Genomic DNA, 23261 nt, shown 5'->3' with positions numbered 1-23261 from the left:
CGAGAATAGGGCGTGGGAATGGCGTGCGAGAAAAATAGATGTATACTTTATTCGATAGAGTAGGATAGTATACTTGGACGATATCGTACTCGCGCCTCGCAGCCGAGATCTCGATCGCGGGGTATCGAGACCAGTCGATACGATCGCGTGCACGAAAACGTCGTTTGGCCCTCTATTAGCAATTGCAGCGAATGAACAGTGAGATAGCGCGATGCGTTATCAGCAATTAACACGCGATGGACGAGGCGCGCGTATATTTCGCAGGATGCGATGGGCTCTAAGAGAGCAGCTTGTCCTCGGGAATGGTCGGGCTGGTGGCCGTCGGAGCCGCGGACGTACGCCTCATCGCCTCGGACTCCCGAAGGGCCTCGTCGAAGCTTTGCGTCGAGTTGGATCTTGAAGGCACGACTTTCGTCTGCAAGAAGAAGAGTCGGGTCTCTAAGCGAAAGGCGAGCGGTTTGACGGTCGGATGCTCATACGTTTCCATTGAAACGCGAGTTTAATGTCTAATCCCTGATCAATTTCAAGCTTGATTTATCTCGTAAAGTTTTGTTGAGCGCGGATATTGATGTTGTATCTTGGTGATATCTTGAAACACGATTACGATTACGACTACATCTTCTTAATTCTGTATGAGACTTTTTTCGACAATTGTTCAGCTGAGTTTGCATAATTTGTTTCATTTCTCGCGTGTTAGCTGATCGTTTGAGTCGTATCCTTGTTTGAAATGTCGCCTAACGTCAATCACCTTGACATTCTCGTAGGCTGATCCGACCCTCTCCTCCAAGGATCGGAAACTGTCGGAGTTGCGCATCTGGCCCAATTTCATAGAAATTCCACTACCAAAGCCGCCCAGGATACTCGTCGTCTTCTCAGCCGTGCTCTTGAAGACGGATTCTGTCTTTTGGAATCTGACACACGATAAAAAGTGAGCGATCATTATTAGGCTGGTTAAGATCGTCAATCTTTTCGCTGTGGATCATCCTCCGCGGAAGTAACAGAAGTGTTTATTAGGAGAGTAATCTAAGTTTATTAATCGTTTGAGTGCCAAGCGGCGCGATCGCGCTTCTTCTGTCCTGTCCTCAAAGCTCTCTGTCCTGCGCTCTAGGCTGCGAAGCCCATAATCACAGCAGGCTCGGTTTCTATCGATGCGCGACTTTACGGTTACCTTTCAGTCTTAGGTAAATTAAAAGATAAAATTGGAGTAAGCAGAAAACAGCGCAATCATGCTCTTCGGCATTTTTGGACGCGGAATATGACAAGCGCTATCGCGCCGCTTGACAATTTTCGATTGGGAAACAAGAAAGGCCCGTGGCACTCAAACGATTAAGAGAGTCGATCAATTTGATTAACTTCTAGTCGGCACTGCGGTACAAAGCTGACTAGTGTTAGAAGTGGGAGATTAGTGCTTTTAGTGCGATTCAATTCATTCTCGGTCAAATAAAGGCTGCTTTTTCAGCAATGACGGGCAAAATGTTGGGCTGCGTACTTACAAAGTGTTTTCGGAAACCGCCTTGGTAAACTGACCGAGTTTCTCGCCGACGTTCTGATAACTGAATGAGAACCCAACCAAAAGTCAAAGAAATCAATGCTTCTACGTGTCTGAAGGGCAGAAGAAGAAGTGGAGTATCAACAAAAAAAGGCGATCGCCATTCATCCGTCGGATCGCAGAAGCGGAAACGAGAAGACATAAAAGAGTGAAAGAGGTGAACGAGAATTAAAAAAGATCAGGAGACACAATGAAAAGAAGAAGAATCGAGGAACGCGATTCATCCATTTTTTTTCTTCTTTTTTCTACTTTTGAAAATCAATCAATCTTCCGGTAAACGTCGTCGTCGTCATCATCATCGTGCATGCTTTCTTGAAAAGTGCGATAAGACGCTCGCAAAGCGAGCTCGAAGGATCGTGCCCCGATCGATTCAACGACCCTGTCACAGACAGTTCCTATCCACTTCCCCCTTACATAGAGAATACAGCAACGTATATATAGAGTGTATAAAGAGTGTGTGTAGACAGAACGTGAAAGAAGCATGCAGAGGAAGCGAGCATAACCAGCGGGGTACGTACACCTGACTCTCCTTGACATTCTTGAGACCCTGATTGACGTCGTCGGTGAGCTCCTTCCACACGCTGATGCCCAGCTTCCTCTTCAGCTCCTGCGCGACCCTGACCTTGCTGGCGAGAACGTGTCTCAGAGTCTGTATCTCCTCCTCCACCTGCGATTCGACAGTTATATCCTGGCCCTTGGGTCCCCTTCCGCTCTTCCGCCGTTGTTGATCCAACTGTGTGCGAGACTTACCTTCGCGAGCTCCACGCTCCATTCGGCCTTCTGGCGTTCTTGTTCCTCCAAGGACAGACCCTCCAGCTCGTTCGCCACGTTATCCGACGTCGGTGACAAGGAGCCGGCCGAGTGAAGCGAGGCGTCCTCTCCTGGGAACAAAAATCAGCGGGAATTAGCCACGGTAGACGCGATACCGGGCCGAAGTCGAGCGCTGAGGCCGATTGCCCGGCGACGTTGGTTTTCAAGTCGTGCTCGCGCGTGAATTGTTGCCCACGCGCGCGCGACGCGTGTGGGCAAACACAGATATTCATCAGAAACTAAAATTACCCGTGTCGACGGAGGAAATTTAAAACCGATAAAAGTCAACAACGTCGGACAAGTGTCTCGTCACGCGCGAGACGCGCCGTGACTTATGGCTGCATTCACCGTTAAATTAATCGGTGCGCAACACAGGCTAAGCCGCCTGATAACCATGGAGCTCGCCGGGAGGAACGGTCAAACCAGTTCGTAGTTACATATCGGGGAAACCGAGCAGGCTCCGGATTGCACAAGCGAGCGTTCCCCGGGATTAGATTCATTACAGGTCGCTATGATTCATACTCGTACGCGTTCCGCGTGTCGCGTCGCCTCGCGTCGCGAAATCGAAGAAATGCGACTCCGAGGGCAAAAATTCGCGGGTTCGGAGGCATATTCGATCGCACGGAAGAAAAGTTGAAAAGTGCGCGTAGGTCATATAGTGCGATGGTGTAGCGCTCTCGAAATTTCTTCGGGGGAAACTCCACTCGGAAAGTGGAGTGACGGCCGAGCTATTTAATTTCGAAACTGACTTTCCACTCATGGCGTGGAAACTCTCCATCCCGAATCGCCGGGCGGATATTTTCGCTCGAAATTAAAAAGCGAATCTGATTGTGCTCCATCGTAATTGGAAGAAAGAATTCCCTCGGAAATCGCGCGCTCTCACGTGCGCGCCGAAGAGAGAAGAATGCGGCGCGATTGTTTCAATTTGCAGCCGACAGTTTCGCCGATTTCGTCACGTCGCGAAGGAATGCGCGGGGCTTCGCAGTTGTCAGCGGAGCGAAACGTCGTCGTCCTAGAAAAATTCTCCAGGCTCGCGCTGTACTCGATCGCGCGATTCTTACGATCCTCCTTTTTGTTCGCTGCACTTTCACGCGTAAGAAGAGAAATGGGATAGACAGCGAGAAGTTTCCGGGTGCAAAAACGCAGAAATCTCTCGCGTGAAAGTCGCGAGCGGATCGTTATACCGATAATCATCGGAGAATCTCGCCGAGAATCTCCGAAGGTGTAGACCCAAAAAGTACAGAGACGAAGCAATAACATTTAGAGAAGTCAAAAGACAGCTTCCAGATCAAATAAAGCAAGACGCGAGATTCTCTCGGAGAGGCTATTTCTCACGATGTTATCTCTATCGATCTCTTAAATATTACCATCCGAACGACAAAATCCCGTCCACCCAATTTCGTCCTCGAATATTCCAATCCGCCAGACAAATCCCAAGACAATCGCAAGAAAAAAAAATCGCGACGCGAACGAACGCCGAAGCGCGATCTCTCCTTTTTTGCCGCGCGGCACCTTTTACCAGCTCGAGGAACCTCTTGTAGTTCTGACTGTTGCTGATCTTGGCGAGGTATGGCTTGGACAGGTCCTGGAAGATCACGCGCACCGATCGCCGTTTCCTGCGGCTGCCAGCGTCGCGCGAGCCCGAGCCTTCCGGCAAGAACTCCGTCTCCACGGTCAGGTTGCCGTCGTCCACGACGATCTCGTCGATCTCGCCGTTGGAGTCGCGCCAGCAGTGCACCACCAGCTCATCCTCGTCGTCGTCGACTACGTCCATGTCGTCGAAGCTCGGCGTGCTCGTCAGCTTGGAGTAATACACGTCCTCTTCGTACTCGAGCGACTCGAACTCGCGCTCGTTCTCGCTCGAACAGCCCTCGTCGCCGTGTTCAGGGCAGGTTTTCTTGCGCGACTGACTCGTCTTCGAGTCCTGGGACTCGACTTGCTTGTGATCTGCCATGTGACTTCTCATGGCTTTGCTTCGGAGGATGCGAGCGATCGCTTCGAGGTTTCGCATTGAAACTCGGCGGTAGACGACGCGAGGAGCGGACGAGGCAGCCAGTGACGGAGTAAGTATTGTTGAAGTGCAGAGGAAGTGCGAGTCGGCGACTTCTAGTCGGCTTCTTCGAGCTTCACCCTCTCGTTAAATCCAATCCCCCTCGTCTCCATTAATCGTTTAATCGTCGTTATCTATCCATCATCCTACACGAGGAAGCACTTTGAAATCCGGAGATGTCAACTTGATCTCTCAGACGTGACTACTCCGTCCAATCCGATACATTTGATCGACAAAGTTGCGGCATTCGTTCAAACAAATTAATCGAGAATGCAAAATAAAAATCCGAAATTCGTTCTCCTTAATGGCAAGCTTGATTTTCGTCGAGAAACGCGCTTTTAACCGCCTTTCGTTTGTAACGAAAGTCTACGTTAAAATCATCCAAGTCCTACAGAGAATGAAAACTCTTTCTTTCTATGAGCAATCACAGCTGATAACGGAAAGGAATAATGAAGAAAATTGCGCATCGCATGCTGAGCTCAGCAGCGAGCCGGCGGACACGTTGAGGAGAAATAGTAATCAGGAATCACGAGCTGCAGCTTCGCCAGGATTTCGACGGGAAAATCCGCGGGCGGGAAAACACGCCGCGCGAGTCATCGTTTATCACAATCGACCAAGCACCAGCTTTTATCCTTGGTTAGAAATAACACCATACATATACATACATACACACGCACGCGCGCGCACACTCACACACACACACACACACACACACACACACACACACACACACACACACACACACACACACACGCACACACACACACACACACACACACATGCACATACGAGTAAGAAATGTTGACTCGAAAATCCGCGCGGAAAATTCAATCTCTCGGGGGAGATCGAGTCAATTCCCGGATCTTTCTCTCTCCCTTTCTCTCTGTCTCTCTCTCTCTCGCTCTCTGTGGCGACTTTGTAACTCGACCCGATCTCTCACTTTCGGCCGATTTGTGTGTAAAAAGCGACCACGTGTGCCGCGCGACGCGTGCATACGCGACTAACAGCTGTGCTCGCGCTCGCGAAGGCGCTGTGTTCCGGGGAGAGGAGAAATCGAGTGAGTGGAAAATCAGGACGGTAAGTGGGCACGGGCGGGGGAGAAAGGGGGCAAGAGGCTGGTGGCCTCGGTTCTCTCCAGCGAGAGATGGAAGGGACGCAGTGGTGGTGGTTCTCCTCCAGGTAGAGACCTATATAAGTCTCAAAATGACAATGGTGGAAACATATGACTATCATGATGATACAATTGAATTACGAAACAGCAAATGCGACGAATTAATAATTTCACTGGATAGTACATCTTTTATCAAATAATCGCCACCTTAATGCGTTGTGCCATTATCCCGCTCATGAAAATGCGATCATCATGAAGATTATTTATAAATACGATGAATTTTCGTAATTCCGTTAGGTGTAGTGTATTTCCATATGGTCATCCATTCCATATATTCATGCAATTTATCGTTAACATAAGCGTAAAAAACCATTGAAGGAATGTGTATAATACTGAAGCAAGCATTATTGCTTGAAATAACAACACTCTGCGACACGGCAGGTTGCTCGCGCAATCTCTCTGTATATACGCGTCCGCGTTGTAGTTTTTCTAATTAGCATGTCAATTAAGAGCAAACCCATTAATTCCTGTTCACATTCTCAGGGCTCAGTCACGCTCTAAAGCCCGTGTCACACTACGGATTGAAGATCAAGGATTGCGGATTGAAGATTAGATTTCGACAAATCAACGAACTTCAGTTTTGATTCGCTTTATTCCGATTGGTCAAATTTCAATCTTCAATCCGCAATCCTTGATCTTCAACCCGTAGTGTGACACAGGCTTAAGGAGCGTCCCGGCATGTTACCGCGTCTCCGGTGTTCCGTCATTCGCGATTTAAATCGCTCGCTACTTCTGTTCGCTTTAATTCGGTGTTCAGCGGTGATCAGCGTAAAATGGAAAAAGTAGGCTATGTAAAAGGAGAATGGATGGATAGACGGATAGAAAGAGAGACGGGAGAGAAGGGGAGGAGGAGAAAAAGAGAAAGAGAGGAAGAAAAAACAAGAGCGATTCAGCGTTTTGGCCGGTGCATCGACCTTTGCGGACCGCTCCGCTTCCTCTCGCGATCGATGATGAAAGCGCGGAAGCGTGGCGAAGACGTCGTACATATAACAAAAGTTCCTGAAACTTCGCGGTACCTCCGTCAAACCGGTTTATCGATCCGACTCGGCGGCGGATTCTTGTCCTTACTTAGCGGTACGTGTTTAGCGCTAGAGGCGGCCGTTGTCCGGGTTCCCTCTTTTTTTCCTCTTGCACGTCGAGTCGAGAGTCGCGTTCGTAACGTGGCCATTAGATTTAAATGGACCACAGTTCCCGTCGCAACGCGACTTTAATAAGAACCTGCCCTCGATAATCAGCGAATTATAAACGGGACTAAGATCGGAGCAAGTAAAAATACAGCGAGAAACAAAAGTCTCATTCGAATTTTGTGATTTCTCCAGAAGTGATTGCGGTGTTTCCGTGTTTGGCTTAACGACGCTTAACGTCTTGCCTTAACGCTTAACATGTATTTTTCAAGATAAAGTAAGACTAACGTACCGCAGATGTGCATCATTCACTTTTGTTTGTTGTCATATATTTGACTAAATTGTAACTAAAAAGGATATACGTCGATATACTCGTATAAACAATATAATTTAAATACTTTTGTAACTACTACAGAGGACATTTCTTGATGTGCGAAAAATACGACATTACAAGCACGCACCTTACTCATTTTACATATATTCATTTTGATCGAGGAATTATCCAAGATAAAACCGATTAATCTCTTGCTCTCACCTGTTTTTCATCATTATTAGCTCGAGGTTGAAATTTTTAACGAATACGCGGAGGAACGTGAGCAAGAGTGACTAATCGGTACGCGGCGGAAAAACGCGGAGGCGTAAGAAAATCCAACGGAATCGCGAGGCGCCGGTTGCACAACGTAACCGCGCGCGCGCACACATGTAAATGTACGTACGAGAGTTCACAAGGTCATCTCGCTGGAAACGTCAAGACGGCGCATAATCGTAGGTTAGAATTCGATCGTGCGACCGTTATCGCGCCTCCGAAGGCTGCCTACCAACCAACTCTTGGCAACGACGCGGTCTAGCCGAGAGAATTAGTAGTAAACGATTCCGAGAATAAACTTTTCGATAATCGAAGCGTACGACGAAGTCGATGATCTCACCTGTTGGTACGTTGCTCATCTCGCTGGTCTCGTGGCGCAGAATTGCGGCGAAATGGTGAATTTCCGTCGAAGCTACTGAGACGTCGGTCCCGACGTTACGTAACCGATCGGCGAGCGCGAATTGCTCCACCAGGAAACGATGAATAATACGCGTTCTCCGGTACCGAGCGAAGATCGATCACTTCGTCTCCACCGTGAACTGACTGAGTGCCGGTAGCCATCTTGGAAATGCGAGCGCAACTGTTGCTATCTGGCGAGCACCGGCCGCAATTTCAGACTTTGGCGCAGCAAGATGGCGGATTCAAATGCAACGATGCAGCTGAGACTGCACCCAGTTCTCACTGAATCAACATGATAAATAAACAAAAGCTGCGAAACATGACTATGAATATGAATGTATTGTGGTCGTCTAGACAGTTCAGAACCAGATTACAGAGATTACAAGGATACAAGTTGTACGATTACAGATTGTAAATTAATAAACATCTAATGATCCGATATTATTTCGTCGGTAATCTCACAAATCAGCAGAGATAAAATTAATTTCTTTATTTGTTAGTCGAGCTATTGTCAGCTACCTCTCTCTCTCTCTCTCTCTCTCTTTCTCTCTCTCTCTCACTTTCCTCTTACAACAAAAGAAGACAAGAAGACTCTTTTTTAACAACATTTATTTCTAATACGTCCTATTGTCTATATACAATTACACAACGGTTGAACTATGCAACGCAAACACAACGAACTCCTACAGACTGCGTGCGCGTTTTGTTAACAATGATAAGGTCCTCAGACCGGCGGTCGGCGTATAATCTCGCGAGTGTCGTTCCCGTCTTTTATATAAATGATTTGTGTCTTTGTTATTTTACGGAAGCGTAGAAATCTTATCTCGGATGTAGATATATACGTATAAGTGTATTATAGTCCTATATATGACACATACACACCAACACATGTGTACGCATATCGTTCACAGCGAAGCAATACCGTCGTACACGGAAGAACTGCATGTTTCCATTTATCAGCCATGCATTATCGCCTGCTTGAAGGACTTACAACAGCAACAACAGTATATACGTCGGCAGACCGAATTCATGCACAGTCTGAACTTTAGCGCCTTTCCCCACTTCAAGGTGACTTCAAAGTTTCTGCGAGAGGGGAAACCTAATACTTCCCGCCTGTGTCTTTATCCGGTCTTTTCAGTCCGCTGCCTTCGATATATAATTGATGTCACAGGATACGTTTATCACGTGATGGCAAGTATATTCCAACGTACTTTTCGAGGAAAGAAAAACTATGAGATTGTCGTTAGAAATGGATTAGACATCTCTCTTGGACTCGAAGAGACAACGAAGAACGTCGTATACGTGGAGTACAATGAAAACATGCAAATTATAATGGTACAAATTGTCATCTGTGATGAGAATTCGAAAGAAAAACGATGAGACAAACGAAGCAAGTGTCAGAGGCATTTCCGACGTCTGTCTGTTTCAGGTGTTTCGTCCAGCTGCGTATCGCCGTCTAGAGTACAGGTGTTCTTCCTCCTCTTTTTGTTTTCTTTTTTGTCGTCATCGACGTTTCTCAAATTGTTACTTTTGTTTTTCGAGAACCTCAACAGAATTATTGTCGTTCTTCCTAAATTAAGCGTGTCACACAAACGCATACACGATACGCGTCGACGCATTTAATTTTAAATCGGATTATTCCCTACGAAGCGTCTCTTTCTAGCGCGCAAAGGATATGTCTAGTTGATCCGGAGGAAGCAACGCGTGTGTCCGACAGTGTTGGTCAAGACATGTATTCGCGCGTGCGCGAATAACAGACGAACAATTCCAAATATGCATTTGTGAGCGTGTCAGTGTATATTTTACGTACATATCAATCGATATATTCAGATACGACAAACTTCACGACAAACATATCGGTATGTGCTTTGTGTGTATTTTATTTATGTAATTTTCTTTTTTTGGTTTTTGACATATTTAAGATGATCGTTTGTGCCAAAACGCGTATTCAAAATCCTCATTTATTATTCGCGAACGCATCTTGTCCTGATACCAATGTACGGCAAATACTTATTGCATCCTTTCTGTCCTTCTCTTGTCCTGTAAGCAACATTTTTTACATCGTGTTGACAATAGATTATATCGAAACAATCGATCATTGTTTATAACACACTGCTCAAATTGGCCAAAATCATTTCCTTTCTCTCTAGACTTCGCGAGGGAAACGCAAATTACTAAAAGTCTACGTTAAATAATTATTATTGCTCAATCGATACGAAGCTGTCGCGAAGAATCGTCGTTCGGTTTGCCTGACTTTGTCACGGATGTATTATACAGTCGCTGTATTTACATGAAAATCTACGAGATCCCTGTTTAAAAAGTCCGATAGAGAGAGCATTAAATAAAAAGCTATTGACTTTTTTATTGATATGACCAAATCGATATATTTCAAGTTTCATCGTATACGTGAGTTGTTTTTATTTGATACATTTGATATTAAGTTTTTCGTGTTTTCTATTCCATTTTCTATCGCACTAATAGATACATATTAATACATACGGGCCATTTATCGAGAAAAAATGATGGAAAACAAAAATTTCATTTATATTTCAAATTGATTTTATATTTGTCGCATGCATAAGATGTAACGATAATGCAAGCGGAAATGGAAAATCATGCAAATATAAATTAAAATTGTAGAATTCGCTGTTTATGAGAATGACGAGTAATTTTTTGATAAAATTGATTTAGAAAATAATTGGAAGTTAATGATACTTCTGTCTCTCCTGAAATTTAAATGAGCTTTAATAAATATGCGTCACGCGTTGCCACATTCTGTCGGTAAGTCAAATTTAGCTGAAATGAGATGCGAAAAATAAAGCCTCGCGATCTCCTCCTACTTGCACCTTCCCTTCCTCTTCGGGAAACTCCTATCGAACTCTTTAAACGGGGAGGCTATGATAGAATCGCCTTTTTTCCGATCACCCGACTTGGCGTTTTATAAAAATAGTGTCGGAGCTGTGCGGGAAGCGAGACGAATCGGAGATAATCGAACCGATCTTCAATCACCGCGGCTCGGTTTCACGGGAGTTCCCCATCGATTTTCTTTGATTCATTCGTTCCGCGCGAGAAGGTGGATTATTTACAGCGGCAAAGGGGAACCCGAAGAACGCGCGCGGAAGATCTTTTCCTCACGCTGGCTCGTCGGGCTCCCTTTTGCGCACCGAAGATTCTCGCACGATTCATTTTTTAATTACTTTACATAGAGACATCGACCTCTAGAGGCGCCTATTACGATCTACCCACCTGTCCTTAGGCGATTTATTTATAACTTTGCACTAACCATGTCCGTACCTGTCCGTACGCGTTTCGATATTATCGATTCACACGGCCAACGGACATTTAATGGAAGCTAACGAGCTCTGTCTTCATTAAAATATGTCATCAACGTCGGAATAATTACGGTCCCAATATCCGCCCTGATATAGCCAGTCTTCCTGGCCCGTGTATGGATTCGTGCCGGACTGGAACCATCTGCAAATTATTTGTTTTCCCTTCTTGTTGAAACATATCAAACGTAGATTTTCCGATGAAGTGGAAATTATTAATTAGAAGCCATTAGAATTCGTCTAAATAATTATCTCGAGTCGTAGAAACATAGAAACTTATTGGAAGCGATCAAAGGAATTGTTGGAAATTTTATATTCGGTTCTGCGAATCTTCCAAATTTTCAGGTATTCTTTAAATAAATCGCGAATATATTTCTTCGATAAAAGCATAGGAAAAAAAAGGAAATACAAAGCTTTACCTGGGAGCATACTCGTGTCCTTTCTTATGTTTGCGAGCCTTGCGGGTGTCCCTCTGTTTCTCCTCGAGTCTGATTTTCTCAGCTGCAGCTCCATCCTGATCACCCATCTCCAACTTTCGAATATCCGGCCTCAGTCTGGAGTCAGTCGGGCATAAAGTCTTCTCCATGTCAGGATCCAGTTCGTTTAGCGACATCGCAAACGTTGTGAATTGAAAGTACTACGAAACAGAGAAAGTTATGTTAATCGCGGTGAATTAATTGATTGCAAAAATGTACGGCATATTCGTTCGCAAAAAGACTAACGTCCGAACTGTTGCTGGGCCTCGGTGTGGCTTCCCACAGTGTGGTGGATCCTGGAATCTCGTCCACGACGGGCGTCTCATCACCGTCCATACTTGCCGAGGACTCGTCTATCGTGTCCTGAAATTAAGGAGGAAATTTGTCACATTAAGTATACCATTTTTTAGATGATCCTAAAAATAAGAACAAAGTAAAAGTGTTTGAAGTGTAGATAACAAAAGAAAAGAAAGAAATGAAGAAATAGCGTAGAGGGAAATTTTGTTGTGACTAAATTTGATTATTAACCAATTGAACGAATAATTAATTTGCGAAATAACAATCGCTTAGTACCTGATGCAAGGGCTTGAAAGCTCCGACCTTGAGACTGTGGAGCTTCGCTAGGACTTTCTTGTGGCCCGGGCTGCCTTGCGGACTTTTGGCCTCCCTCTTGATTTTCTCCAGCGCTTCCTCGTAGAACAAGGGCTCGCAGGATCGTAGTCTTTCGGTCCACTTGCCGTAGAGGAAAAGTAGCTTCCTTTTTCTGGAAAGAGTAGGAAAAGAATGACGTAAATGTTTCCTAATTAATCTCTCGGCTTGCAGTTATCGAAGACAAGATGATCCAAGGCAGACGACAGGCTGATTTTAATTGGTTTAAACACGAACTAGTTAAATCTATAAATGTCGAGGAACGAGGAAGTGATTTATTTTCGTAGAAGTTATTCTATACCATTAACGAGTATCCGAAATTAAAAGACGTCTGCCGAGCTCGTGCTGGAGTGCAAATAAATTCCTTAATTCGATTCATTAAGAGAAATTGTTAAAACGTACTCCTGATCCGTTATGAAGCCCTCGACGCGATGAAGATCCTTGCCGTTCCACGTGCCGCTTTTAAACGCCAGCGTAGCTTTCAGATTGTCTCCTCCGAACTGTCTGATATCCAAGGCACCCAATTGTTCCATCCATAATTGGCCCACTAGCACGTTGTGCAGGATACAATTGACATTTTGCCAGGTGTAAGCCTCTTTCCACCTGTTCAAGTATAGCTATTAATATCGAAATCCTTTTAAGAAAATTTCCGACTCTTTAATAAATTATCTAGTTACATTATTTAATTCTGTTAATTTTGTCTTTTAAATATTGATTGGCTGAGAAAACGACAACACGACGATTGAAAATTAATAACGATGTCCTATTGAAATATTTGGGCCACTTATTCATTTGTAGCGTTGAATAATAATTGAAATTAATAATGGCGATTACACCATTGAAACTACTATGCAAATAATGGTTTGGAATTAAAATGATTAATAAAAGTAATTAAATGAACATACTTGGGTAACTCTACCGTGACAACCCCCTTGGGGTGCACTTCTATCGATTTTCCCCAGAATTTCAATTTAGGGTGGATGCTGCCATGAAAAATGAAATCTTCATTGTCGGCGTAAAATGCGGAAACTGGAGGATGATGCGATACTTGCTCGCATATTATTCTGGAAAGGATCGAAAGGAATTATTTAGCAGATTAGAAATCTAGCTTTTCAAAATGAAGATTCAAATTTTCTATGCAAATTGTTCACATCTACTTGACGTTTTCTTTCAACTTAGAATTCAGTAACTTTTCAGGATACTTTCTTCTTGATGAAAAAAGTCGAAGAGTCAATAATTTATAAGCCATAAATAATCAGAAGCAAGAATTCACAAATTGCAAGAAGACAATATTGTCAAATTTTCAATAAGGAGAAATTTATTGAGAATTGGTAGAAAGATACTCAATTGAAAAAGTACGATTGGCTCGAAACATCTTATAAAGAAATTTAAATACTTATGAAAGCTAAAAGAAAAAGGAATATTGTTTTAAATTTATTCGTTGTAACGAAAAGATTTTTTATCCTCAAGAGATGTACACGAATTTGTTTCATGAGACGGTTAATTACCGAAAGTCCTCGCGTTGCAGCTCGTATGTCTCTCCTAAAATTGGATTGAAGGGTTTTCCGAGACGTTCCCAGTTCGAGGCGAGAGCACTCACAGCAAAAGCCGCAACGTACTGCAGGATTGTTAATTTTAGTTTTTAACACGTCCGAATATCGATTCGTCTAACAATACACCCGACGTTGGTATATCCTTATTATTCGACGCTCTCCCGGTTAAGTTCACGAGAACGATTTTTCGTACCTGAAGCCTCGAGACCGGCGACTCCTCTTGCGACGCCAGCTTCAGCAATTTAGCATATTCCATGTATTCTGCAACGCGTTGCAGGAAGGAGAGCGGCTCATTGAAGATGACTGGCATGGTGATCTTGCTGAGATCCTTGCCCAGCGACAGCACTGAGCAGAGATTTACTTCGGAGTGGCCCGGAACTGGTAACGATGTTCTTGAAAGGTAAAAAAAGAAACGTATGTTTTGCGCAAAGATACTTCGATAATTTTTACGTTCATTATTTCATATTATATCTTTGTATAGACAAAAGTAGGAATAATAAAAAAGACCAAATACTTATATCGTTACTGTACTATTATCTTAGGGGTGCCCCTTTATGGTATTGTCGAGTTCAAGGATACGTTTCGAGGCACATTTTGAGAAAAAAGAAATAGCTAACTGGACAGGAACACTGCAAACCTGTGCTGTCCCGATATCCTTTCGCTGGCCATTGTTCGGATCTCTCGTGGTTATCGAGCGTCCTGACGATCGCAGGAGCTTTCAATCTGTCGCTCTGATGAATCGATACTTTGATTTCCACTGACATCCGGCGTTTACGAAGCTCGACGATTTATTAAACGATGCTCAGGAACTCATGGCAAATTATTTGGCCGCATTGTAACCGCTGGAAGACTTCTGTACTTTATACAGAAAGTGAAAGAGACAAAAATGAGACACTCCGATATCCTGGATATTCAAGGATCGGCGCAGTGAGGAATTCTAGATCGTCGGATATTTACAGTTTCCAATAGTGTAGTTAAAAAGTCAAAGCTTCGTGCAAAATTTATCCGTTAGGCTTTATTTATTATGTATATTATTTTCCAAAGATTATATATCAATATTCTTTACGTTACTCTCTCTCTCTCTCTCTCTCTCTCTCTCTCTCTCTCTCTCTCTCTCTCTCTCTCTCTCTCTCTCTCTCTCTCTCTCTCTCTCTCTCTCTCTCTTTTTAGAAAACTCGGCTCATGTTCGAACTGTTACTCGCCCACCAAGCAAGTTGGAATCTTTAGAAACTACAGAGTGTCCTCGGATCCTCAGAAAGTGGCAGGTCCTCGGATGCTTTGTACATTCGTACAAGATCGTCGCAGGTACGTAAGCTCGGACGTGTTCGTGATTCGTCTACTTCGTCTCAAAGTCCTCGAGTCCTTATCATAAGGCTCATCGAACCTCTCCGAAGCGGACGACGAATCCTCGGATAGATCCTCCAACTGAGCTCTCTCGATTTCCGCGGAAAGACAGAATGCAAGACGAGGGAAAGGAGGCAGAGGTGCGCAGTATCTAAATGGACCGTCCGTGGTGGTGGTGTTCGTTCTCTCTCCAGAGGTTTCTTCCGTTACCTCGGCGACATCCCGGCGGATCGGTGCCCGATATCTCGCTGTATATTCTCACCGCGAGACGCGATCACTCGCGGAGGATCCACCAACGATCAGCCCGACCACCACCAGCCGTCGTCACTCGCTCATGATAGGAAGTCGAAAGCCCGGAAGCCCGTCTCTCCTCATCGACCTCGCGACGTCTTCTTGCGAGTCTGTGCTCTCGCGATCAGCTGTACACCCCGACAAGACTGTTGAGCTCACGGGCGTGACGGCGAGAGCTCCCCCTTTGCTCTCGAGCTTTCGCCTGAAATATCAATAAATCCGAGCATGAGCGTTGAGCTTCCGCGCGAGCGACGCTTTCCCGCTGGAACGACCTCCGCGATTCGTCCTCCGGTTCCGAGGAGCCGCCGTGTTTCAAGTTTGCAGTTTCAGCTTACGGTTTCAGGACAGATTTCGATTTTTCTCGACGGTACTCTGGTAGAGTTTAGGTTTAATCGAATCTCTTGCTTCTCTGCAAAGTGAGATCCATGGCAAATTAATCGACACCAAGGATTTCCAGCATAATTTGCTATAAATTAAATAAAGGTCTAATGTAAGAAGAAAGAACTTGAGAACTTGGAACTTTTAAAATAAATGAGAGGTGACTTATCATTTTCTTAAAAGCCAAGAAACCTTGATTTTACTTGAAGTTTCCAATCTAATTCCGCTCTTTCCCAACATGCATTCGCAGCAGATCAATTTACAGCCAGAAACTTTCGAGTTTTCATTTTCGAGTTTTCACCTTCAGATAAGAGTAAAGAAAATTATTTGCAGAATTATGTCTGAGATTATTTTCTGAGCCGTCCTCGATTTTAAGCCGTGCGATTAGTACGTCAGCTGAAAAAGTACGGGACAATTGCTTCATCACGATTTAACGTGCGTTCGTTATATGCGCTAGGATCAATAAGTACAAGAGAAGGAGAACGGAAGAGCAAAGTTTCAACAATGTGAACAACGAGAACTACCCACGACGGAAAAAGACGTTATCACGCAACGCGCCATGCTCTGCGAAAATGCGGAGAGAATTTAATTAACGCACACCCCATACGTACCGCTATCGAGACCACAATGCTGCCTTCATCGCGTGCGGTTCTCCGATAAAATTGGCGCAAGGCACGAAGGGCATTCACTGGAGGGCCATTGAGAGTGTAAAGATCTTAACTGATAAACGATGTACGTTTTCCACCGAACCGTACATTCCGGAATTCCGATATGGGAGAACGCGTCCCTGTATTTTCCAATCTTTGTCGCGTGAACTCCAACATCGCTGAATCGTAGTTTTCGACTCGAGGATCCTCGGTTCCCCTTTCAACCCTTTTCAAATACGCTCTTCTTCTCTTTGCAATTCGTCACATTTTATCTTGATCTTTTGGATTTCATGTCTCCGATATCAAAAGTTGAAAAAAAAAGATCTGTGGGTGTTTGAAAGTCCAGCGATGGATCGGACTTCTGCCACAATTCTTCCGAATGAATCGATCCGAACATAAAAATTCCTTTGGATTCCTCTGGAATCATTGAAATCTTGTTTCTTTTTTTTTGTATTTTATAGAACGTCATTCAAAACAAGTTCTTTAGATTCAGGAATCTTGGACTCTCGACGCTCGAGCGTTACTATTTGCCAGAACGGCAGTCGATATCGAGCGAATCAGCGCTCAATCTTGAAGTGGCGCGCAGCCCGGAATTTTACGAGCCCGCTCGTCCTTATTGCCTGCGTCAGGAGTTCAGTGCACCGCGGGCGCATCGCGACTCGGAATAAGAATGAGCCGAATCTCTCTATTGATTCACCTGGAAACCAAATCGATATCCGTGCGAGGTACAGGCGCTCACTTCGTTACGGATCGGCCAACTTTCCTTCAATCGAGTCGAGTTCGTCGTCCGTTTAAGCAAACTCTCTGCCAAATCCCGCTCCGGAACGCGCTCCGGAAACGAATTTTTCCACGACCCAAGAGAAATTTTTCGATTTTATCAAGAGCCGCAATTTCGCGAGAACTCCTCCGCGACTTGAGAGAATATTCCGATTTCGCAAGAATTGCATCTGTTAAATCAGTCAAACTTAACTTTGTGTCGAATCGAGCACTTTCTCTCGGTCTCTCGGTCGCTCGGAAAGCGCGTGAAAACATTTCTCATCGTTGTGGGAGAATGCGAGAGATCGATATTTTCTATCAACTTCGCAAAGTAGCGAAGGCTTTCCATCGTCGAGCTTAAAAATGAATAACAAAGTCAATCTTTTTACGGAGAATTACGGAAAGGATTTGGAGGTGCTCGGAGATCCTTGGGAGTCGAAGGATGCGGAGAAAAAGCCTGTAGTCCGCAAGTATCGTACGAAGCATATGAAGCAGTTTCCGGAATTGTACCGAAGCGACGTCTCGATTCATCCCAGCTACACCGGTCTGAAAAAATTGCCTTAGTAAGAACTAGTTCATCAATTATAAAACGCTCGCACGATTTTGTGTGCACGATTTTAATTCAAAAATATGTGCACAGAATGTTTCATCGAATCCAAATCACTTTGAAACATTTACAACGGATTTACCAGATGTTACGTACTTACATATACAAATACAAAAGAGAACGTCGATTTTATTTTAAGTTAAAGACACACTTTGAAGAGTCGTGTGAACATTAAAAAAGAAGCACCGTGAAAAACATGCTTGAATCAATGTGTGTCCACGTATGGTCCACATAGTTAATTTCGTGGATATCTCGTGATTTTTCAAGCCACGTGGTTTGCCGGCATCGTGTGCAAAGGATCAGACGACAGATCTTCCGCCAGCTAAACCGCGAGATTGATCACTTCGCGATGATTCAGATGTTCGCCCTCGACGGCGTGAGGATCGATCGCGTCTTCAGCGTCGGTATGTCGCCGAGATCGATGATCATGCCCGATCCACTGACGGAGAAAGAGAGACGACGACTGAATGACCTCCTTCGAGAAACCTGAGATATCTTTTCTGCGCAATTTTATATTCTTTTAGATAAACTGTCTCATTGATTTGTACGCATCCTGCTCTCTCAAGTCTTGCTTCTTCTAGGTCTAAAAACTGCGATAATACTGTTGTATAATTACCTACTTTATTATTAATAAATTCGCCTGTGATTATTATACACATTGTTATTACATATTGATTGAATTTGAATTTCGGATCAATTCTACTCGTATGAATAATAACAGGAATAAAAACGATTTAGGAAGAATAATAAAATAAAACAAAAGAAAAAGTAAAACAAAATAATAAAGGGAATAAATTGCAAAAATATTTCTATACAAGCAGGATACTTTTATCTCTCAATGTTAGTTAGACGAATGCGGGAACAAAAGAATTCATCGCGTATCAAATACACAATAGCGGCTTGACGTTTCGACTGATGAAGACAATCTTGTTCAGCGTTTGCAATCAAGTCGCGGAAATTGCGGATTGTAACGTTTTAAAGAATCTTTACGATGTTTCGAAATGCCTATCAGAGCGGATTCTTGTCTATCTTCTACAGTTGCGGGTCATCTCCTCTGGAATTATGGGACATGCACGTCAGTTCTTACCTTATCCGTCTATAAATAAAATAACGAACATGCATCGTAGTGATAAAATGTCAGAAGATATGTGTTTCGCAAAATAAATAGCTGCAATAATTTAATTTATTATTATGATCACTGCATGATCCATTCAGGTGAAAAATGGATATATACGAAGGATCATGGACGAAGAAATAAGGTCGTTGGCATTGGAGATAGCCGGCACCAACGTGGCAACTACTTACATTTTCTGTCCAGCAGACCCGAAGAAGGTGCTCGCTATTAGGTTGCCCTTCCTTATCATCATTATCAAGAATATGAAGAAATATTTCACGTTCGAGATAACGGTAAAGCCTATATGAACACGTAATTAATAAATAAGGCTTCCTACTTTGGTCTTTCCTAAACAAAGTTCCTCGTCTGTCTCTTCTTCTTAATAAAGCTTCTTATCTCTTCTTTAAATAAAGATCTTTCTTTAAAGAAATAAGGCTGCCTAGTCCTTCTTATGTAATGCTTCCTTATATATGTAAAGTGGTTTCCCATTTTCTTCTCTTATACAGCACCTTTTCCTTCCGTGCGATATTATACCACATATTTATACTTATAAAAACGAGGCTTCTTCTTTTATTGTATCTTAAACTTTCTATTTCTTTCTTTTCTTCCTACTTCTTCCGCTTTAAATAAAGCTTATATACACATTGTTTATTTTGCTCTTTTCTATTATATTTCACAGCTCTTGATGAATACGATTTTATAAAACAAAACTTGAACGCGATTCGTTAAACAGATATTGGACGACAAAAATATGCACAGGAGATTCCGCGTGAGTAATTTTCAGAGCACCACACGTGTCCGTCCGTTTTGCACGTCAATGCCCATTGGGCTTTCGGGCGGATGGAATCAGATTCAGTTCAACCTGTGTGACTTCACGCGAAGAGCCTACGGCACGAATTACGTCGAGACCACCAGGATGCAAGTCCACGCGAATTGCAGGATCAGACGAATTTATTTCGCCGACAGGCAGGAATTCAATGCGCGTTACCGATTAAATAACGGACGAATTCGGAATTGTGTAAAATACATACAATATCAACTGCTACTTCCGTGAACTTTACTTTATTTCAATTGATTTTTCATTGAAGACTGAGTAGCGTGGATCCCACCGAGTTCTTCCGCTAAACTTATTTGTTTTCCGACAGATTTATTCGTCGTATACTTTATGATTAAGAAATGTTCGGACATTAGGACGAATTGATGTTGCAAGACACAAACGTTTCCCAGGCTTTATTCGGAAGACGAGATGCCGGAAGAATTCAGACTCTTTTTCCCGGTGCACCGGAAGAAATGCGTGAGGGAGGTGTTGAAAAAACCAGCCGTAGAACTTGAAAAGCCACCGTTCGTTATTGAGAAAACACCGAGCATTGAGCCGGAAATACCGGAAGAGAAACCGATTGAAGAGCCCGAAATTTCGAAAGAGGAAGTGGAACCAGACCTGAGAGCTGAAGAGATAATCGATTTGGAAGATGAGGAGGAAGAAAGATTCGAAGAGGAAGAGAAGGTAGAAGCCGAAGAAGAGGCTGCGGTTCATGACGAAGAAGCGGAAGCTGAAGAAGAGGCGGCAGTTGTTGACGAAGAGACAGAAGCTGAAGAAGAGGCGGTAGTTGTTGACGAAGAAGCGGAAGTTGAAACCGGAGTCCTCGATGAGGAGGAGAAAGCTGAATTGGCATATGAAGATGAGGTTGAAGAGGAAGATGCCGAAAACGAGGCGGATGAATGAACGGTATATGATTTTCGATGGGATGATTTGGTACTGATTATATTAATAGAAAGAAAAAGGATAATCTTACTCACAAAAACGTATGTCAAAAGCGTGCATAATAATTGACATAAAGTTTTGTTTTCGAGACTCGAAAATTCGACATGTGAAAAAATTCTCGCTCCCCGCTTTCGTGTTGCTTTTTAATGCAGGATCATCATCTTCAAACTTATAATACTGTTAATGAATCCTGTATGTATAAGAGTAAAGACTAATTATATTTGAGAAGATAATTTATATGTAACTGATACGTCGAAGTAAATATCTCGATGAGAGCTAAATATCTGCTCTAATCTTCATTTTTTATCGTAATTTCAATCGTAATTTATTGTATATACATTTTGCTCTTTATTTTGTTTAAACAAAGAACAGAACCTTATTATTGCACACAAACTTACATATCTTGATGGTTAAACTGACGGAAAGTGAAAACATTCAATGGAAAACTGTTCAAAATTGAAGTTATGACACGTCATAATCTTCGTCCTCGCGTTTCCTTTTCATTGAAGAATCTTCTGTTTCCATCTTCACAGGTGCCAATGTCTGTCCAGAAGAGATCTGTATTTTTGGTTTTGTCACCTGAGCTTTCACTGCTGTAGTAGTTGTTGTCGCTATGAAAAATATCCAGATATATTTTAAAATTTAAATAATTTTAATTTAATTCACATTTATATAATTCTGTATATATTTATTTTCTGTATTTTAAATTAATATTAAATTCAAACATACTTGAATGAAATTAAATTTAATCTTAGATATATGTACAATATTGAGTTTCTCTCTTTTTTACCTTAAATATTTTCTAATTATGTGATTTACATTAGATTTCAATATAATACTTTGTATAATCATATAATTAATCGTATAATTAATTTTAGGATTTAATTTAATTTTATATTAGAATCTTACTTAATGAAGGCCTGAAGGACACACGAAGTGGGATGGAAGGATGGGAATGCAATAGACAAAAAGGCACTAAGAGGAAACAGATTAATTGTACTTCAATAAGAAAACATAGTAACCAAATAAACAAGTAGTTCATTACCTGTGGAAAATTTCAAGACTGGTTTTGGTATGGATATACTTTGAGTTCTAGCAACAGTAGCAAGGGTGCCAGGTCTCTTAACAATCGACAAACCAGCCTTATTTCCTTCTACTTTTGTTCTTGATTGTCCACTTGATGGATTATTTCCTGTTAAAGGATGTGCAGGTTTCTGGCCAACTTTCTTCATGGCATTTTTTAGCCTATAATTAGTTGAGTTTAAGCAATATCTATCAGGAGGAAGTCTAAGACCATTGTTAGGCTTTACAAAGGGCAAGGGGATGCTGTTTTTAGCACGAGCAACTTCTAGTAGTACATCTCTCGGTGGCGGATTAGTGAATGTTCGTTCCAGCTGCATTTTCACTGCTAATCTGACATCATCTAGATCAATGAACTTTTTCTTTGCATGATTGGCATATACCCTACTGTCATCTAATATGCATGTGACATATCCTGCAAAACATTAAGATTTGAAATTATATATAAAGCAGCTTCAGCAACGATAGATTGAACAAGTAGAAAGAGAAGAAGAAAAGGGAGGAAAACGAATAAGGGCCGGTTGTTTCAATTTTTTGATAAGTTAACTGATAGTTAAATCATGTTTATCTTCATTTTCTCTTCAATTTAAACGAAGACGGACATACGATTTAACTATCAGTTAACTTACCAAGAAGTTGGGACAACTTGCCCTAAGAAACTTACGATAGGTAAACTCCAACAACTGATTAATAACTTTGGGCTCGTAATCCGTTATTCCCATATCTTTCATGATTGACATGATGACTTGAGCGTCCTTAGGGATATGTTTTATATGGCTCATGGTTTTCGTTTTTTCTGCCATGTTAAAAAAAACAAAATAACTTTCTGTTGCGAATATTTATCACATATAACACAAATATAATATCTTCTAGATTATATTTACGGCTCTAATCTGCAACGGTTGTTTGCATCTTGCGCTCTGAACAGCCGCTGGTGCCGCCGCTAGTCTGTTCTTTTTCGAGGTGGTGCACATTAAGCCCGTATCAGACTACGGATTAGGCTAATATTACATGTGTCGTACGACAAGCTTTTCGGATACATTGATTGGCTTACGCGGAGCAATCCTAGAAATATTCTGTTTGTTAACCAATCAACGTATTCGAAAAGATTGTCGTACGACAAATGTAATATTAGCCTTAGGATTGAATATTGGATTGAATTTAACCAATCAGGGCTAAGTTTACTATATTTGAGATTATTTTCTTTTTTCCAAATTTTGGTCAAATTCAATCCAATCTCAATCCCAATCATGGTCTGATACGGGCTTTAGTGCATCACTGTGCAACAGTCAGGAAATTCTTCAAAAAAGGACAAACTATATAGAGTTTTGTATAAGAAATTTTCCAGGGATACTCCAGGATATTCCAGCCACGATATTTCTAAGGGTATTTATAGGCCAGTATTCATAGTCGGATCTTATATTTAAGATTGCTTAAGTTTATCTACATAAGATACTATATAAATTACTTCATTGGCTACGGAGTATCTGAAAGTGAACTTAAGACGATCTTACGTAATTATCAAATATTAAATCCCTCTACTGGTAAGGAAGACACATATTAAAGTAAGCGGTAACGCCTCATATG

General features: G+C 42.6%; 5 protein-coding genes across 12 annotated transcripts; 2 read left to right on the top strand and 3 right to left on the bottom strand.

Moving 5' to 3' along the window:
* Nucleotides 1-221: 221 nt before the first annotated feature.
* On the bottom strand, nt 222-5060 carry LOC105192407 (uncharacterized). Of its 2 annotated transcripts, XM_011156534.3 has the most exons (6): nt 3872-5060; nt 2300-2430; nt 2068-2216; nt 1494-1553; nt 749-911; nt 222-415 (listed from the first exon to the last, which is right to left on the bottom strand). In XM_011156534.3, exons 1-6 carry the CDS (start codon nt 4368-4370, stop codon nt 278-280), a joined length of 1140 nt encoding a protein of 379 aa, XP_011154836.1. In that variant the 5' UTR covers nt 4371-5060; the 3' UTR covers nt 222-277. The 2 variants fall into 2 exon arrangements, with proteins under 2 accessions (XP_011154836.1, XP_025152619.1); XM_025296834.1 differs by lacking the exon at nt 1494-1553 and having other exon boundaries at nt 3872-5053.
* A 3488-nt stretch (nt 5061-8548) lies between these two features.
* On the bottom strand, nt 8549-15742 carry LOC105192408 (oxysterol-binding protein-related protein 2). 6 transcript variants are annotated; one of them, XR_850531.3, is made up of 10 exons: nt 14333-14737; nt 13889-14087; nt 13651-13760; nt 13048-13206; nt 12545-12745; nt 12068-12257; nt 11741-11857; nt 11438-11655; nt 10973-11163; nt 8549-9729 (listed from the first exon to the last, which is right to left on the bottom strand). XR_850531.3 is itself a non-coding variant. In XM_025296830.1 (10 exons), exons 2-10 carry the CDS (start codon nt 14362-14364, stop codon nt 11061-11063), a joined length of 1329 nt encoding a protein of 442 aa, XP_025152615.1. In that variant the 5' UTR covers nt 14365-14553; nt 15080-15742; the 3' UTR covers nt 8549-11060. The 6 variants fall into 6 exon arrangements, 4 of the variants coding, with proteins under 4 accessions (XP_025152615.1, XP_025152616.1, XP_025152617.1 ...); XR_850532.3 differs by having other exon boundaries at nt 10984-11163; XM_025296830.1 differs by adding an exon at nt 15080-15742 and having other exon boundaries at nt 8549-11163; nt 14333-14553.
* Nucleotides 15743-16323: 581 nt separating this feature from the next.
* LOC105192426 (uncharacterized) lies at nt 16324-18308 on the top strand. Its single transcript, XM_011156567.3, has 2 exons — nt 16324-17674; nt 17986-18308. Exons 1-2 carry the CDS (start codon nt 17475-17477, stop codon nt 18206-18208), a joined length of 423 nt encoding a protein of 140 aa, XP_011154869.1. The 5' UTR covers nt 16324-17474; the 3' UTR covers nt 18209-18308.
* Nucleotides 18309-18709: 401 nt separating this feature from the next.
* LOC105192409 (cilia- and flagella-associated protein 20) lies at nt 18710-20778 on the top strand. Its single transcript, XM_011156537.3, has 4 exons — nt 18710-18793; nt 18934-19125; nt 19566-19798; nt 20060-20778. Exons 1-4 carry the CDS (start codon nt 18710-18712, stop codon nt 20553-20555), a joined length of 1005 nt encoding a protein of 334 aa, XP_011154839.2. The 3' UTR covers nt 20556-20778.
* A 149-nt stretch (nt 20779-20927) lies between these two features.
* Nucleotides 20928-22615, bottom strand: Taf9 (TBP-associated factor 9). Of its 2 annotated transcripts, XM_011156539.3 has the most exons (4): nt 22559-22615; nt 22339-22470; nt 21640-22089; nt 20929-21205 (listed from the first exon to the last, which is right to left on the bottom strand). In XM_011156539.3, exons 2-4 carry the CDS (start codon nt 22454-22456, stop codon nt 21057-21059), a joined length of 717 nt encoding a protein of 238 aa, XP_011154841.1. In that variant the 5' UTR covers nt 22457-22470; nt 22559-22615; the 3' UTR covers nt 20929-21056. The 2 variants fall into 2 exon arrangements, with proteins under 2 accessions (XP_011154840.1, XP_011154841.1); XM_011156538.3 differs by having other exon boundaries at nt 20928-21205; nt 22339-22615.
* Nucleotides 22616-23261: the final 646 nt, after the last annotated feature.

Source organism: Harpegnathos saltator, unplaced genomic scaffold (genome assembly GCF_003227715.2).
Source record: "Harpegnathos saltator strain DR-91 unplaced genomic scaffold, Hsal_v8.6 scaffold16, whole genome shotgun sequence".
Taxonomy (NCBI): Eukaryota; Metazoa; Arthropoda; class Insecta; order Hymenoptera; family Formicidae; genus Harpegnathos; species Harpegnathos saltator.
This window is presented reverse-complemented; position numbering and strand designations above follow the sequence as displayed.

Coding starts and splice junctions, on each gene's coding strand:
- LOC105192426 (XM_011156567.3), top strand. CDS start 17,475: ATGAATAACAAAGTCAATCTTTTTACGGAGAATTACGGAAAGGATTTG. Junction 17,675..17,985: donor GGTCTGAAAAAATTGCCTTA/GTAAGAACTAGT, acceptor TGATTTTTCAAG/CCACGTGGTTTGCCGGCATC.
- Taf9 (XM_011156538.3), bottom strand. CDS start 22,477: ATGGCAGAAAAAACGAAAACCATGAGCCATATAAAACATATCCCTAAG. Junction 22,090..22,338: donor GTTGTTGGAGTTTACCTATC/GTAAGTTTCTTA, acceptor AATGTTTTGCAG/GATATGTCACATGCATATTA. Junction 21,206..21,639: donor AGTCTTGAAATTTTCCACAG/GTAATGAACTAC, acceptor TATTTTTCATAG/CGACAACAACTACTACAGCA.
- LOC105192409 (XM_011156537.3), top strand. CDS start 18,710: ATGTTTCGAAATGCCTATCAGAGCGGATTCTTGTCTATCTTCTACAGT. Junction 18,794..18,933: donor TGGAATTATGGGACATGCAC/GTCAGTTCTTAC, acceptor TGATCCATTCAG/GTGAAAAATGGATATATACG. Junction 19,799..20,059: donor CGAATTTATTTCGCCGACAG/GCAGGAATTCAA, acceptor AACGTTTCCCAG/GCTTTATTCGGAAGACGAGA.
- LOC105192408 (XM_025296830.1), bottom strand. CDS start 14,364: ATGGCCAGCGAAAGGATATCGGGACAGCACAG. Junction 14,088..14,332: donor AGGATATCGGGACAGCACAG/GTTTGCAGTGTT, acceptor TTACCTTTCAAG/AACATCGTTACCAGTTCCGG. Junction 13,207..13,650: donor CTGCAACGCGAGGACTTTCG/GTAATTAACCGT, acceptor GATCCTTTCCAG/AATAATATGCGAGCAAGTAT.
- LOC105192407 (XM_011156534.3), bottom strand. CDS start 4,370: ATGCGAAACCTCGAAGCGATCGCTCGCATCCTCCGAAGCAAAGCCATG. Junction 2,431..3,871: donor GTTCCTCGAGCTGGTAAAAG/GTGCCGCGCGGC, acceptor TTTTGTTCCCAG/GAGAGGACGCCTCGCTTCAC. Junction 1,554..2,067: donor AATGTCAAGGAGAGTCAGGT/GTACGTACCCCG, acceptor GTTCTCATTCAG/TTATCAGAACGTCGGCGAGA.